This window comes from Argentina silus, assembly GCF_951799395.1.
Source record: "Argentina silus genome assembly, chromosome: 13".
In the NCBI taxonomy this organism is placed as follows: domain Eukaryota; kingdom Metazoa; phylum Chordata; class Actinopteri; order Argentiniformes; family Argentinidae; genus Argentina; species Argentina silus.
In genome coordinates this window covers 7,525,952-7,540,047 of record NC_139667.1, presented here as the reverse complement: position 1 = coordinate 7,540,047, position 14,096 = coordinate 7,525,952, and the positions used below count along the sequence as shown (strand labels likewise).

General features: G+C 44.8%; 2 protein-coding genes across 2 annotated transcripts in view; one reads left to right on the top strand and one right to left on the bottom strand.

Moving 5' to 3' along the window:
* The window catches only part of sash1b (SAM and SH3 domain containing 1b), a gene marked incomplete at its 5' end in the record, with an annotated part of 40,687 nt that extends 28,473 nt beyond the window's left edge, over positions 1 to 12,214 (top strand). The window contains 20 exons of the mRNA XM_083684014.1: positions 229 to 357; positions 751 to 801; positions 1,167 to 1,216; positions 2,472 to 2,512; positions 2,819 to 2,905; positions 3,031 to 3,143; positions 3,374 to 3,475; positions 5,107 to 5,239; positions 5,490 to 5,887; positions 6,095 to 6,172; positions 6,271 to 6,414; positions 6,591 to 6,723; positions 6,903 to 7,072; positions 7,269 to 7,472; positions 7,630 to 7,780; positions 8,072 to 8,203; positions 9,597 to 10,510; positions 10,696 to 10,827; positions 10,944 to 10,967; positions 12,039 to 12,214. Coding sequence (XP_083540140.1) covers positions 229 to 357; positions 751 to 801; positions 1,167 to 1,216; positions 2,472 to 2,512; positions 2,819 to 2,905; positions 3,031 to 3,143; positions 3,374 to 3,475; positions 5,107 to 5,239; positions 5,490 to 5,887; positions 6,095 to 6,172; positions 6,271 to 6,414; positions 6,591 to 6,723; positions 6,903 to 7,072; positions 7,269 to 7,472; positions 7,630 to 7,780; positions 8,072 to 8,203; positions 9,597 to 10,510; positions 10,696 to 10,827; positions 10,944 to 10,967; positions 12,039 to 12,110 — 3,258 coding nt within the window. The 3' untranslated portion in view covers positions 12,111 to 12,214. The remainder of the gene's footprint in view (positions 1 to 228; positions 358 to 750; positions 802 to 1,166; positions 1,217 to 2,471; positions 2,513 to 2,818; positions 2,906 to 3,030; positions 3,144 to 3,373; positions 3,476 to 5,106; positions 5,240 to 5,489; positions 5,888 to 6,094; positions 6,173 to 6,270; positions 6,415 to 6,590; positions 6,724 to 6,902; positions 7,073 to 7,268; positions 7,473 to 7,629; positions 7,781 to 8,071; positions 8,204 to 9,596; positions 10,511 to 10,695; positions 10,828 to 10,943; positions 10,968 to 12,038) is intronic.
* Positions 12,215 to 12,395: 181 nt separating this feature from the next.
* Positions 12,396 to 14,096, bottom strand: part of ddo (D-aspartate oxidase) — a 3,241-nt gene continuing 1,540 nt past the window's right edge. The window contains 4 exon segments of the mRNA XM_083684186.1: positions 12,396 to 13,520; positions 13,663 to 13,727; positions 13,729 to 13,840; positions 13,950 to 14,058. Coding sequence (XP_083540312.1) covers positions 12,962 to 13,520; positions 13,663 to 13,727; positions 13,729 to 13,840; positions 13,950 to 14,058 — 845 coding nt within the window. The 3' untranslated portion in view covers positions 12,396 to 12,961.

The window sequence follows — 14,096 nt, the reverse complement described above, 5'->3', positions numbered from 1 at the left end:
CACACTCCTCTGGCTCTCTATCACGGGACATTCTCAAAGGACTTCTCAAGGGATGTTTTAAACATGGGTTCATACTGAAAATGGTCAGTATTTACTGTGCTGTATTTTGCCTATTGTATGCACTGATTTGGGTCCTTTTGTAAATAAACACAATCTTTAACTTTTTGATCCGTATTGTCGTGGAATGTACATACATTACAGTGAGCATCTCGGTCTTGTCTCTTTTAGGATGGCTTGTTGGGAAACATTGATGACTTGGCCCAGGAGTACTCTGAGTATTACAGCACCTCTGTCAGTGACGTCTGTGAAAGAATGGAGGAGCTTCGTAAACGCAAGGTCGTACAAGATGCAGAGCCGGTAATTACTGTACTCTATTTTTACAATGTACCGTGTGCATGCAAGTGAATATCCCATATGATAAAAGCCTACACTGATGTACAGGAGAAGAAGACTTGAGACATGTTGTTGTGTTGTAGATACTGTAACATTTGTGCAATATGATACCGTCAATAAAATACAGTGCTGTATATCAAGATGTTTTGAAAGGAACATGCATTAAGTCTCAACTCTACTGTCTTAGACACCAGTTCTCATGTTAAAATGAGTCAAATGTTGTCCTTGATACTGGTACGGTTCATCGTAAAAGCATGTCATCTAAATCAGTAAACGCAGGTTAGTTAGTCATGCCATATGACCATTTCTATATTATGAGTCTAGTATTGACTTCCTTCCCTTGCCTGTGCGTTTTAGGGAAAGGTTGACTCAGTGGTCACATCCCTGCAGCTTCGCTCTCAGCTCCAGGTGAGTGCCTCCTCTATTGTCTTGTGTTGACCTTCTGGGAAGAAGGGACTTCCTGAGCCGTGCGTCACCATCGGTGGAACTGCCCCGTCACGGTCATCTCAAGGATAACCAAGATGTCATGCCACACAGTCACATTTCACCGACTACTGAGAAACCATGGCCTTGTGATTGTACTCTAATTGATTCTGTTATGAAATGTGTCCGTAACATATTCACAAACGTGACCTGTGTAGCCCTTGTGTAGCCAATGAGATGCACCATTTTGAGTTCCAAACCTTGGTGTGAGTCAGTGAAAGTGAAATCATTGTTGGCTTTATTCTCTTGTGTGTCTGTCTGACTGCAGTGGGGGTTTTTTTTCTTTACAGGAGTCTCTAGGGCTCAGTAGCGCTACGTCCACGCCTGAGACTGAGAGAAGGTAAGATACGCACTTCTTTGGCAGATAGTATCAGTATGAGGTGCTTTGTGATCTAGTTTGTGATACACTTCTATGTATTCGTAATATAGTTGGTGATATGTTTGATTGTTAAACACTCGGAGGCAGGGCAGTGATTGCACTGCCATTCATTATCTGCCTGTCAGCATGTGGAAACGTGTGCTTTTCATATTTCCTGATGACCTGCGGTCACATTTATGAAGCATTCCTCAACAAAACCCCAGGCTTCCTTCCCCCTATTGTGCGTTTGGAAGGTTGGATTGTCAAATTGTAAAAGCAAAAGAATCAGAGTTAGAGAGAGAGAATAAATCTAGGTCATGCTGACTAACAACATCCATAGTCGTACAGTGTTGGTATACATATCATTTTCAATGATGTTGATGAAAAGGACCATTACAAATGTGCCTGATTTTTATGGACACCTAGAAAGTAGAGAGCGTGGACCTGGAAAGTCAGAAACCCAACATTTGGGTTTGTTTACCTGAGCAGCTGAGCTTAGCATTAGAATCACTGAGGGAAAAACAATGAGAGAGGTGGGACCCCTTTTAGCTTACTCTAAAGAGCAAGCTTAAAGTAACACGACTCCATATGTGTTGGTCTTTTAGAGCCTTTCGTAATCAGCTACAGCACCAGAAGAACACAAGGACCATGTTTCTTGGCAAACCATGTGTCTTTGTCCTAACCTTTGCCTGGGGACAGGTATTTAATTGTCACTGTTTTCAGGTCGCCCTCTTGTGGTTGACTTGTAGACCGGCCCCGGTAGGAGCGGATAGTCGCTAGCATCAGCAACAAGTGTCAGCTGATGTCAGAGGGGTGAGAGAGGAGAGGAATGTGGCTGGGGGCCACGTGAGCGCTGGTGTTGCAGTAAAACCCAGGCTGAGTGTGAAAAGCCTCTATTGTTACTGGGATGGCCACAGTGATCTGACCTCTGTTCAGAAGCCAGCAGCATGCTTCTCCATCTGTATCAACCACTGTGATTCGCCACCACTGTACGGGCCCTTCTGTCATGAGGGACAGAGCACGTCTGTCATCTGTGTGGATAGGGAGAAACAAGCAGGGACGATAAAGGGGTGTTTTGTGGAAAATGGTAGGATAGCAGCAGCAAAATGAAGAAAACTGCATTGGAAAACAGGTGAGGTGATGCTGTCCATGATTTGTCTATGACTGTTTTATTTCTTAGGTTGCATTTTTGCAATAGTTCTGGCTTGGGTTTGACCCATTATTTGATGATTTCTAGGTTGTCCATGCACAAGTCAAGCTCTGAGGATGGATCGGGGGGTATGTTTTATTTTTCATAATCAGTTCTAATTAGTTTCTCTAAGGTATGACTATGCAGTTACCATGTATAGCTTTGTAATTACATTCTGGAATGACTACTGTATATCGCATACTGTATGTGAAACTTAAATGTTGTTATGCATGGTATGTGTCATACTCCAGCTCGTGTGTGTATGTGTTTCGTGTTTTACACATTGTTTTTTTAAATGATTAGTCTCACTTTATAGATTATTTTTGCTACTTAGCCATGGGCATTGTGTTTTCCATGTCTCATTGTTTACCTCACACAACTATGCTCTTGTGTAGGAAAATGGGATGGAAAAAGAAAAAATAAGTCTTTCTGGCAGACTTTCCGGAAGCCTCAGAAAGGTGTCGTGCGACAGACATCAAAGGGTATGTAGGGATATCTCCGTCTTAACAATGTACATATGTGTCATTGCATAAGCCAGGGAACGTTACTTAACCATTCCTCCTCTGTCATGCATGCTCATGTTGTCATGCCCTTGCCTGTTTATTAGGGGAGGACATTGGCTTTGTGGCCAGTGAGATCACTATGAGTGATGAAGAACGCATCCAGCTGATGATGATGGTGAAGGAGAAGATGATCTCCGTGGAGGAAGCCCTGGCACGGGTATGATGTCATCCCTCTACGTACTCTCTTCTCAGGATAGGGGCGTGTGCTGCTGCATATCTCCTGCTTGATCATAGTCGGTCGCAGCATGTAATCAGGGTTTTCCATCTTATCTGAGTTGATGACACATTGCACTTCTTAAGCCATCTGTCAAGCCATGTTGGACAGCCCTGCGTCATGCACAGAGATGTCCATAGAGTGTGCCTTATCCCTCTCTTTCTTCTGCATAGTTGAAGGAGTTTGAGACCCAGAGCAGACAGTCCTGCAGCACTGAAACCACAGAATGGACTGATCCAGCCAGTCCAACCATGATTGAATCCACCAACTGCAATGTAAGTGTGTACATATAAACTCATGAAAACAAGCATCGTCACTCCTTCTTCATGTTGTTTTGATGTTGAACCACGTCTTTGGGCAACGTGCGGTGCGTCAGGGCCTCTCATTTTGCTTTGCAATAGAGCTAGAATGCTGTTGACACCCCCTCCCTCCCCCATCTCTCTCTCTCCCTCCCTCCTTTCCTCCCTCTATCCATGTCCTGGGTGTGAACTGGGGCCCCTCTAACCCCCCCACCCCCAGGCCTTCTCCCAATTGCAGGGCACCCAGGCAGACCTCTATTCATCCTGTCAAAGCACTAACCCCCTATTGTGCTGTGTTGAGCGGGTGGATTCAGCACAGAGCTCTGTTATGCAGGCCGCAGCTCTTTTATGCATGGGTGGGGTGATTAGGGGGCTCAGGTTCAGGCCACATTTTTCAGATTCGTCTGGATGGCCTCCCTATTTCTCTGTCTCTCTCTCTCTCTCTCACTCTCTCACTCATTTTCATCTCATTTTCTAATTTCTTCGCAAAACTACCAACAACCAACGTATTTGAGCATTTGAGTTATGAAGCAAAGTCTTAATATAATCTTTTGAAATCAATGTTAATGTACTCGATCCACTCTATGTGATAGACACTAGCAGAAGGCTCTCTGAATGTACACAAACATTTAACCATTAGTATTCTGACTGCTCTGGGCTGACTTAAGTTAAGACTTAATTGACTGCCATTCTCTGAACTCCTTTAAGAACATGCAAACCAACTACACCACATATTGGACAGAATTGCATATAAAAAGTCCCCTGTACATATTTAGAACCAAACCAATTATTCAGAATGTGTTCACATACGTATATGTATAGAAATCTCCTTTATTAGGTGCACCCAGCTCACCACCTTCAGCCTGCATGGTCACATTATTGGTAGGCTATATTAAACAAATGGCAAACAAGGTATCGGTTTCTCTTCTGTTTCCCAGCTGTACCTTTCAAATGTGGTTTCTCATTTCATGATTAGCACGTCTTTGGTCAGCCTATAAAAAGACAGTCATGTGGGAAAGCTTCTGATCGTGTGTTTGTGGTGCAGTGCACAACGTGTGATGCATATGTGTTGTTGAGTATGTCAACCAGATGAATGTGGGTCAAGCAACATTGTTTCACACTGCTTTGCCCCTAGTAACCTTGATTGAGCAGCTGTTAATATGAAATATGAGAAACTTATTTTTTAACTGGCGCTTAGAGTTGCCAAGACCTCTGACCTTTGTTCATGAGGATGGGGAATTCCTGCTTGCAAACCTTCTGTTTTCTCACACAGTAAGCTCACCATTAATCAGCCATGTTTCCTCTATGTGTGGTTCTAGTGATGCAAGGGCAAACCACAGTGTCTCGACATAGATAGGACGTCTTCACTCTGGTTTTACACTTCAATATTTATAAAGAGCTCTGAGCTAATGTTGCATGTGGTCTCCATGACAACCATTAACAGAAATATGTTCCTATTGTGCATCTTGTAGAAGAAGTGAACAATATGTTGCTAAAACCAGACAAAAATGATGCACAGTTTGATTATAGGTATGAGTTTAAATACTCATGAGACACAACCTCTATCATCCCCACTATTTCTAAATACATCTAATTTTGTTTTACAGTCTTGCGAACTGTCAGACAATGAAGTGGAGGAATCTGTGACGTTCAAGCGGCTCCATAAGTTGGTCAACTCCACCCGTAAAGTGAAAAAGAAGCTGATAAGAATTGAGGAGTCCAAGAGGCCTGGATCAGAAGGTAAGAGTCAGAGAATTAGCCAGTATTAGGGCAGATCTGATGCTTTTACACAGTACATTGTAGTCCACATTCAACAACCTGTTTGATACATGTAGACTACAATTTACTGTGTAAAAGCACCAGAACTGCCCTAATAGCTTTTTAAAGATTTTTATCACAGACGCAAGTTGACTTCCATTACACAATTACACAGGCATTCACTGTTCAGCAAACCTGTCCTTATCCCTGTCACCTTGCATGTGTCTCCTAGAGTCCCTGAGTCTGGAGGGGCCTCCCTCGGGTGATGCCAGCGCCTCTCTGTACTCTGGCCTGCAGAAGAAGCAGACAGTGTGCCAGGTTGACTCCCTGGCCGCGGCTCTGCGGGACCAGCTCACCTACGACAGGGACTCAGACAGCCTCACCACCTCGCCATCCTCCAGCTCCCTGGACACCTGCAGCAGCCACAGGCTCTTCAGAGCCTTCAGTAAGTCGGGCAGCAGCCCAAGCCACGCAGAGAAAGGCCCCGGCAGGGAGGCGAGGGCGGTGGGTGGAGGCAGCGGCTCGTCCCTGTCTGACACTGAGGGCTGCTGCGGAGAGGAGCCCAGGATTGCCCGCTCGGTGACGGATGGAGAGATCCGCCGAGCCCTCAGCCCGCCCAGCCACCACGGGGTGAGTAGAGCCTTTGTGTTGGGAGAATCTACGGCCTAGTGAGGGTTCTCATCCACTCTAAACATCTACAGTACACAATGAAGTACACAGTTCCACTGGTTGACTGAACAGTGATGACTCTCCTTGGAATGAACAAACTACTCTTTTGACAATGACTGCTCACTAAACACCAAAGGACTGATAGATTTTTTATCATTTGCTCCTCAGAGGACCTGTAGCTTCGGAGGGTTTGATCTCAACAACAGATCCCTGCACATAGTCAACTGTGACTGTGATCATCTCACTGTAAGTACTCAATTTGCCTCAACTGAGATGCGATTGTCTTTTTCTGTTTCTTCTCATTCTGACAGTTCATATCTGCATACTGTATCTCTGAATTCTAGAACAAAGATGGAGGTGCCAGTTTGAGAGAGGCAGTTAAGTCTCCAGCAACATCTCGAATCTCTTTGGGCAAGAAAGTGAAGTCTGTAAGAGAGACAATGAGAAAGCGCATATCTAAGAGATATAACAGTTCTCTCTCTGAACAGGTACAGTATTTTACAAATCAAGTGTATAAACTTACAGTATAACCTGTCATTGTGCAAAATGAGTGAGAAAGTACACCATTTGCATTGAAAATACAATATTAAAATGACACTATCCAGCGAAAACTGTAGCTACGGTTTATGCCTCAGGTAAGCATGAGTCTCTCTGCCTCCCACAGTCGAGCCCTGACCGCATGTCCAGCTGCCCCCAGTCCCCTCAGACAGACAGAGACTCCCTGGAGAAGCCCAAACTGAAGGCTGGAGGATCTGTGGAGAGCCTGAGGAGCTCCCTCAGCGGACAAAGCTCCATGAGTAAGTGTGTGTGTGTGCGTGTGTGTGTGTGTGTGTGTGTGTGTGTGTGTGTGTGTGTGTGTGTGTGTGTGTGTGTGTGTGTGTGTGTGTGTGTGTGTGTGTGTGTGTGTGTGGATGGATTTGGTTCTAGATTTGGATCGTTTTATTTACGATCCCATCTCTCGGGCGCTTGTTTTCAGGCGGGCAGACGGTGGGCACCACTGACTCCTCCAACAGTAACAGAGAGAGTGTGAAGTCTGAGGACGGGGAGGAGGATGAGCTGCCATACAGAGGACCTTTCTGTGGACGAGCCCTGGTGCACACTGACTTCACCCCCAGTCCCTATGACACAGACTCCCTCAAACTGAAGGTAGGGGCACACAATGATCCCTCACACATCAAGTTCAATGTACCTTTATTGAAGCTTCACTTAGACTCTGATAAGGTAAATGCTAGTATCCCGAACTACCCTTGCACATTTATTTCTTCAGTCACATTTTCAGACACAGAAAAAGGCTGTAAAAAACCCAAACAGTGCAATAACTGGGACTGATCTTGTTTTGCAGAGAGGAGACGTCATAGACGTCATTAGCAAGCCTCCAATGGGCACGTGGATGGGGCTGCTGAACAGCAAGGTTGGCACCTTCAAGTTCATCTACGTGGATGTTCTGACTGAGGAGGAGAAGCCCAAACGGACCAGGAGGAGGAGGAAGGGCCGGCAACCCAAACCCACCTCTGTGGAAGAGCTCCTGGAGCGCATCAACCTCAAAGTAAACAACTTCATTGAACTGGACATTGAATTGGAGCGCAAACTGAGCATACTTATTCTAGTTATTGACACATTTTTATTGAAGTCTGCCACGTTTTGCTGCTGAGATCTTTTCTATGTTATATTGACCATGTGCCATCTCGCCCCTCTCTCTTTAGGAACACATGCCCACCTTCTTGTTCAATGGCTATGAAGATCTGGACACCTTTAAGCTGCTGGAGGAGGAAGACCTGGATGAGCTCAACATCAGAGACCCCCAACACAGAGCAGTGCTGCTGACCGCCGTGGAGCTGCTGCAGGAGTACGACGGTGAGGGAGAGAATATCAGTATACAGATGCTCACGCACACGCACACACACACACACACACACAGACATACACACACACACACACACACACACACACACACACACAAACACACACTTGCACAGACACACACACACACACACACACACACACACACAAACACACACTTGCACAGACACACACACAAACACAAACATGCACAGACATACACACACACACATAGCTCATGTTTTAGTAGCATTGCATCCAGTGTTGTGACTGATGGCCCTCTGTTGGTGATGTTGTGCTGTGCAGGAAGCAGTGACCCAGAGCGTAGCGGACAGTCTGGAGGCTCCCAGGAGAAGCTCCTCCTAGACAGGCAGGGTCTACAGGGAGACTCCCCTCGTGACTCTGGCTGCTACGAGAGCAACGAGAACCTGGAGAATGGTAATGAGAGCCTGACTCGCCTGTGACTGTCCCTTTCAACCTCATCCTCCTCCTAAGGCTGCTGTCTTCATGCTTGGGCATTCCACACCAAACTGAGGGTTTCTTGCTGTTGGGAAAGACTTGGCTTCGGCTCATTACCTTCTTTGACGCTCATTTTTTTCTGGCATCTTTTTTCAGTCTCACGTTTGTTCTGTTTCTGCAACATGGGAGTGAAGTACTCTCTTACCACCAAAACTCTCCCATCAACGCTCTGCTTCAGTCCATCTACAGTGTATTTTAGTCACCCTCTCTCTTCCAAGTACATACCATTTTCTTTGCACGAATGAACTTTCCATCCACTCAAAATGGAGGCTAACTGATGAGAAAGTCTGTGTCGAAGGGGAGAGGTAAACTTACTCTCATTCTCTTACAATCGGTAGACCCTTCTCAGAAACCTGTTCGTTTTGTAGGACTTCTTTATCTACACAGAAATAGATCTGTCATGGTGTATTGCGTGGTGGTTTTGCGTTTGCTGAAAATGGTGACTCATGAACCAAAGGTGTGACAGAAGCTGTAGTTTAAACAAAGACTTCTCAGTATTTACATATTTACTGTGTAAGCTTTCTTTATTGATAATTATACCATTCTTACTGTGGTTATTTGCTTTGGTTTTAGTCTTAAAGAAAATGTATACATATATAAAGAATTGTGCTCATATTGAAGGCTCTTGTGAATGTCAATAGCCCTTGTGGAGTTAATGATGTCAGAGTATTTTCCACACATATTTCTCCCTCAAGATTTTGCTGTTTTTGTGTGTATATTTTTCTAGTTCAGTACCACATAATTTTGCACAATACTTTTATGATGTGCCTAAAAAAACTGCTTCATGCAAACCATTAGAATATTTACGAAATGGTTCAGTTATACTTGTTAAATGGGGCGCAACATTTTTTGTACTACCATAATTGTGGGTGCATTCAAATGCATAGTTAGGACCTTGATAAAACTATAACAATGTCAGCTCTGATATGATCAGTGAAGTTATGCGTTATAATTGAGGATTAAACCTGTGTTGAATACAGCTCATGAAGATCTTGCCATAGAACTTCTGATAGAAGTGATACAGGTTTCTACTCCTCAGTCTTTGAACAGTTATGAAGTGTGCCACTGTCATAGGAGGGCTTGGGGAATAAACTGCTCAGTGGTTTACTACACTGGCCTGCCTGCTTATTTCAGCCTCCTCTCACTCACCATCCATTTTCTCTGGACATTCATCATGCTTACTATTCTAGTCAGCTTTCAGAAGTCACTCTTCTTTTTACATTGCCTTTCACTGACTTTCTGATTTTCCCCTGGATATATTGTATGCTTTAGTTGTTGTTTGTTATGCACAAACCCCACCTGTTTGTTTCAGGGAGGGACAAAAAGACATCTTCTTCCATGAGCAGGTCCTCGTCAGGTTTCGAGTCCAGTCACCTCCCGTCCCCAGAGTACCCCGCCCTTCCCCTGACCCATCCAAATACGAGTGTGCTACAGACCAGTCCATTGCAACAGTCTTGCAGGTCGCCATCCCTACAAACCACCATGGAAATCTTTCTAAGCCCTCTGAGTCCACAGAGGGGCCACGGCCTCCCCACCCACACAGCCCTGGTTATGGGGCGGAGCTGTGAGGAGCTGAGGGGTGGTAATCCCACAGCACTGGGCCTGAGGTTGCTGAAGCGCTGCCTCTCCCTGGGGGACCTCCACTCAGAACAGGAGCTCCACAACCCTATAGATCTGGAGCAGACTCACACCTCCATGTCCAAGGCTGAGGAGTCCACACTGCCGCTATCCAGCCCTCAGAGACCTCCACGACCATTGGTCACACCTAGACCCAGTACGGTTCCGTCTAGCATTGTGGAGGTTGATATGTTAGATGTTGTGTCTATCAGCACTACCACATTGGCAGAAATTACTCCATGTGCCACATTCCACCTCATTCCACCCCCTTCAGTCCCAGGAAGCAGGCTTAAGCATTGTTTAGCTACACCCTCCCTGCCCAACCCATGTACACCATCATCGCTGCCTACAATGACCTGTGACCTTGGTGATACCTCCAATCACACCTCCTTAGACATCAACTCTTTGGAGGATACAATCGTTACAGCAGCTGCAACCCAACCATGGATCTCAGACCTTTCAAGCTCTACCCAATCTGAAGGCCTGAGGATGCAGCCAACAGCGGGAAGGAAAATCATATATAGGCAGTCTGTCTCTCTGGAATCACTTCTGGAGGAAAGGCTTGAGTTGGAGGGTATTGATCTGACACAGGAGCCCTTCTCTGACAAGGTAAGGTGTCACTAATACTATACTATGAGTAGTATTGTAATGTTCATACAATTCAATCAGTGTCAAATGTTACCTCTCTTACATAAGGTATCCACTGTGTTGTAATATTTATGACGATCAAAGTGTTCACAGTCACTGTGTTGCCCCATTAAGCCCTCTCTAACCTGTTGTCTCCTACTCTGTAGTATGGTCGCTACAAGCTCCCCCAGTCCCTGCTCCTGAGGTTTTCTACAGAGCTGAACCTGCCTGTGCAAGAGACTGCCTCTGCCATGGACCTGATCAGAGTCCAACAGCTTCTCAAACAGCATCGCATGGCCGTGAGTGACCTTTTATACCACAGTAATCATTTACCTGAGCTTTTTAAAAAAAGCCCTCATTCAAACTGTCCCTAAATATCTTTTTTTCCATCTCCCCAATTACACCCTTTCTATAGATCCCGTTTGGAGGTTTGACAGAGGTATGTCAAAGGTTGCAGTCCCAGACACACCTTGCCAATGTGTCAGAGTAGATTGCGTCTTCGAGGTTGCTCTTGTACTGTATGTTAACTCCTTCACTATGTAGCAGAACTCAACATGCACAGACATCCTCTTCTTGAGACAGGTGTGATTGACAGGAGTATGTTTGACAGCATCCTTGTACTACTGTAGCTGCTGCTCAGGATTAACCGAGGGAAATGATACGGAGAGAGGGATAGTGTGACATTACTGGCCTAATAAAAGTGACTATAGATTACACTGTACAATACTGTAGCTTACTGCAGCTTATAATAACCTCATAACAAGACAAACATCAGGAACATGACGAGGCATTTAGTGTGAGAATCATCTTTAATTCTGTTTACTTTTTCACTTGTGTGCCTATATTGATAAATAAATGATGAACATTGGAAATAAAACCAGGTTATATGTATGTTAATACATGAAGTACTGTAAAACAGATGACTACTGACTAGCTTTCATTTATATCATGAAACATGATACTGTACATTTGTGGGCAATAAAAACATGCTTTAATTTTCTTGAAGGTTAGCTTTTATTTAAAATGCAAAATACATACATGAATAATATATTATTGACAATTACTCAATTAAATTACAGAACATGCAGTGTCTGAACGCTCATACTGTGACCTTTTAAGTAGCCGTTTTCAGTATGCAATATTAATACGTTTTGCAGTTTTGCAAAACTTACCGAAAAATAGTATGTATAAAATGGCAGGATGTCATACTAGATTTGCCTTTCCAATGTAGTATGAATTACTGATAGTGCGTTCAGCAGTTGTGGGAAACTCAGACATACGAGTTCGAGTGGGAAGTAACCACTAGAACGATCCTCCAAATCGGGAGTTTCAAGTGGGAAACTCGGGCCAGTATGACGGTACTTAGCCTCTTTAAAAATGTGTATTCTTCATTATCCAGTGGAAAAAATAAGCTTATGCGCAAACTGAAACGCAAGAGGCGAAAGATGAGGCAGAGGTCCAAGTAAACTGTCCCCTTCCAACATGGCTGTGACTTAACTTCTGATCGCAGCTTGAGTCCAAGGATTGCCCATGTACCAAAGATGGCCAGGGCCATCCGTGCCAACGAGAAGCTACAAAGTGACAGTGCTGAAGTTTCTTGGTCAAGACTACCTGGAAGATGACTTTCCTTGGGGACATTCCGCACTCTACCAACCCTTACTCCATTGCTTTTGTTTATACTTTCCCAATAAAGTTTTTGGTAAAAAAAATAAAAAAAAGTATTGATTTTCTGAGATACTGTTGCTCCTGGCTAGTGAAAACTATTTCAATAGTGTCCTATTTTACTGTTTAACATTTGATAAATTTCCTTTCAAATGACATTTCCTGATGGGAATTTCATTTCATATGAATTTATGATAGATGCAAGGCCACAGTCTCATCTCTTATTACTAGATTCATCAAACAGATTCATCAACTTGTGCTTTAGTTGGCAACTCATTTTGAAAATAACACTGCACACTGCTAGTAGAGCTGGCTAAAACGGGAGGGACGGGGAGGGTTTATTTGATCATCATAGCTCTGGCTCAGTGCCTGAAGATTTTCGACTCTCTTCTGTTCAGTGGTGTATTAAAATCAGATCTCTGGGTGACATGTGGCGGGCCAAAATCACACCCACGTAAAACAAGCTGTAATTCAAGGCGCATTCAAAACACAGGAAAATTAAGGGTTTATTCTATTGTATTCTATTGTATTCTATTTAACTTTTAAAGTAGCCTCCCCTATTATCCCCCACTCGTTGTTTAGGCACCACTTTCTAGGTTTATTGTCTAGAAATGTTTAAAAAATCACTGATCACCTAAATTGCAAGGTGAAAAATATTCAGATTTCCAAATCAGTAGATTAATCAAGTAATATGAAATGGTAGGAGCAATGAAATTTGTATGAGCAATGGTAGGTGTCAGTAATTGTGATCAAAGACTGCCAAGCATTTTTTTACAGTCTGGCCTGAGGGGGCCTCTCATGGAGACACTTCCTCACCAGCCCCAGAGCGTCCAGGGCCGTGCCCCAGCTAAGGGTGACCCCCCAGCCCCCATGGCCATAGTTGTGCACCACAGGCACCTGGCGGCCCTGCAGCAGAACCAGCTCTCGCTCCACCCGTGGGTTCTTCCTGCCAGGCCTCAGACCCACCCACTCACCCAGGATAGTGGCCCTGCGCAGAGAGGGCTCGAGCCTGCAGGTGCGCTCCACGATGCTCTCAGTGTCTCCTCTGTCCACCTCCAGCCGCCAGTCGTCCGCCTGCCTGGTGCCGCCCACGGTGACATAGTGCGTTCCTGGGAAGATGTAGGTCAACCCATCGCCGTCCCGGATGAAGTGCTGGAGCCAGGGAGCCTGGACCTTGAGGACCTGGCCACGGACAGGGTAGACCTGCTCATCCCCCACTAATGACCTGGAGCCCAGGCCTGAGCAGTTGACAATGACATCATAGCTCTGGCTCAGTGCCTGAAGATTTTCGACTCTCTTCTGTTCAATTTGGCCTCCAGCTTCTCTGAATCTGAAAAACAGGATAATTGTATTGAAAAGACAGCTGTGTGAATGGGAGACGTTGAGTGTAGTGTTAAACTGTTTTCAGTACATGAACAGATGACCATGAAATTGGTGTAAAACAAGCTACATTTATCTACGGTGGAGTTTACCTTTTCTCCAACCATGGCAGGTAGGTGGAACATTCACATTTGATAGTGGTGAAAGCCTGGCCAACACTTGTGATTTGGAAACCTTTTCAGTTCACGGTCTGTCAAGGTTCGGAAACCCAGCACATAATCAGACCAGAAGGGCTTTTTATCAGCAGGGACATCCTTGAATATTTGCCACCTACAGTAAAACACGATTAGATTTGAATTGAGCATTTTTGTCAGCAAAATGTCACCCACTACAAAAGGTAGTGCAGTAAGCCAGCCTACTGTACAGTGTTAATGCTTACCCTGAGCTCAGCAACACCCCAGCCTCTGATGCATGTTCTGAAAGAGCAATGGCCAACAGGTGATCAAACGACTCCTTAAACCAGCGCCTCTGCTGCTCCAGAGAGATATCTATGGAGAGATGAGGGAGTGGGGTTTAAATCAATGGA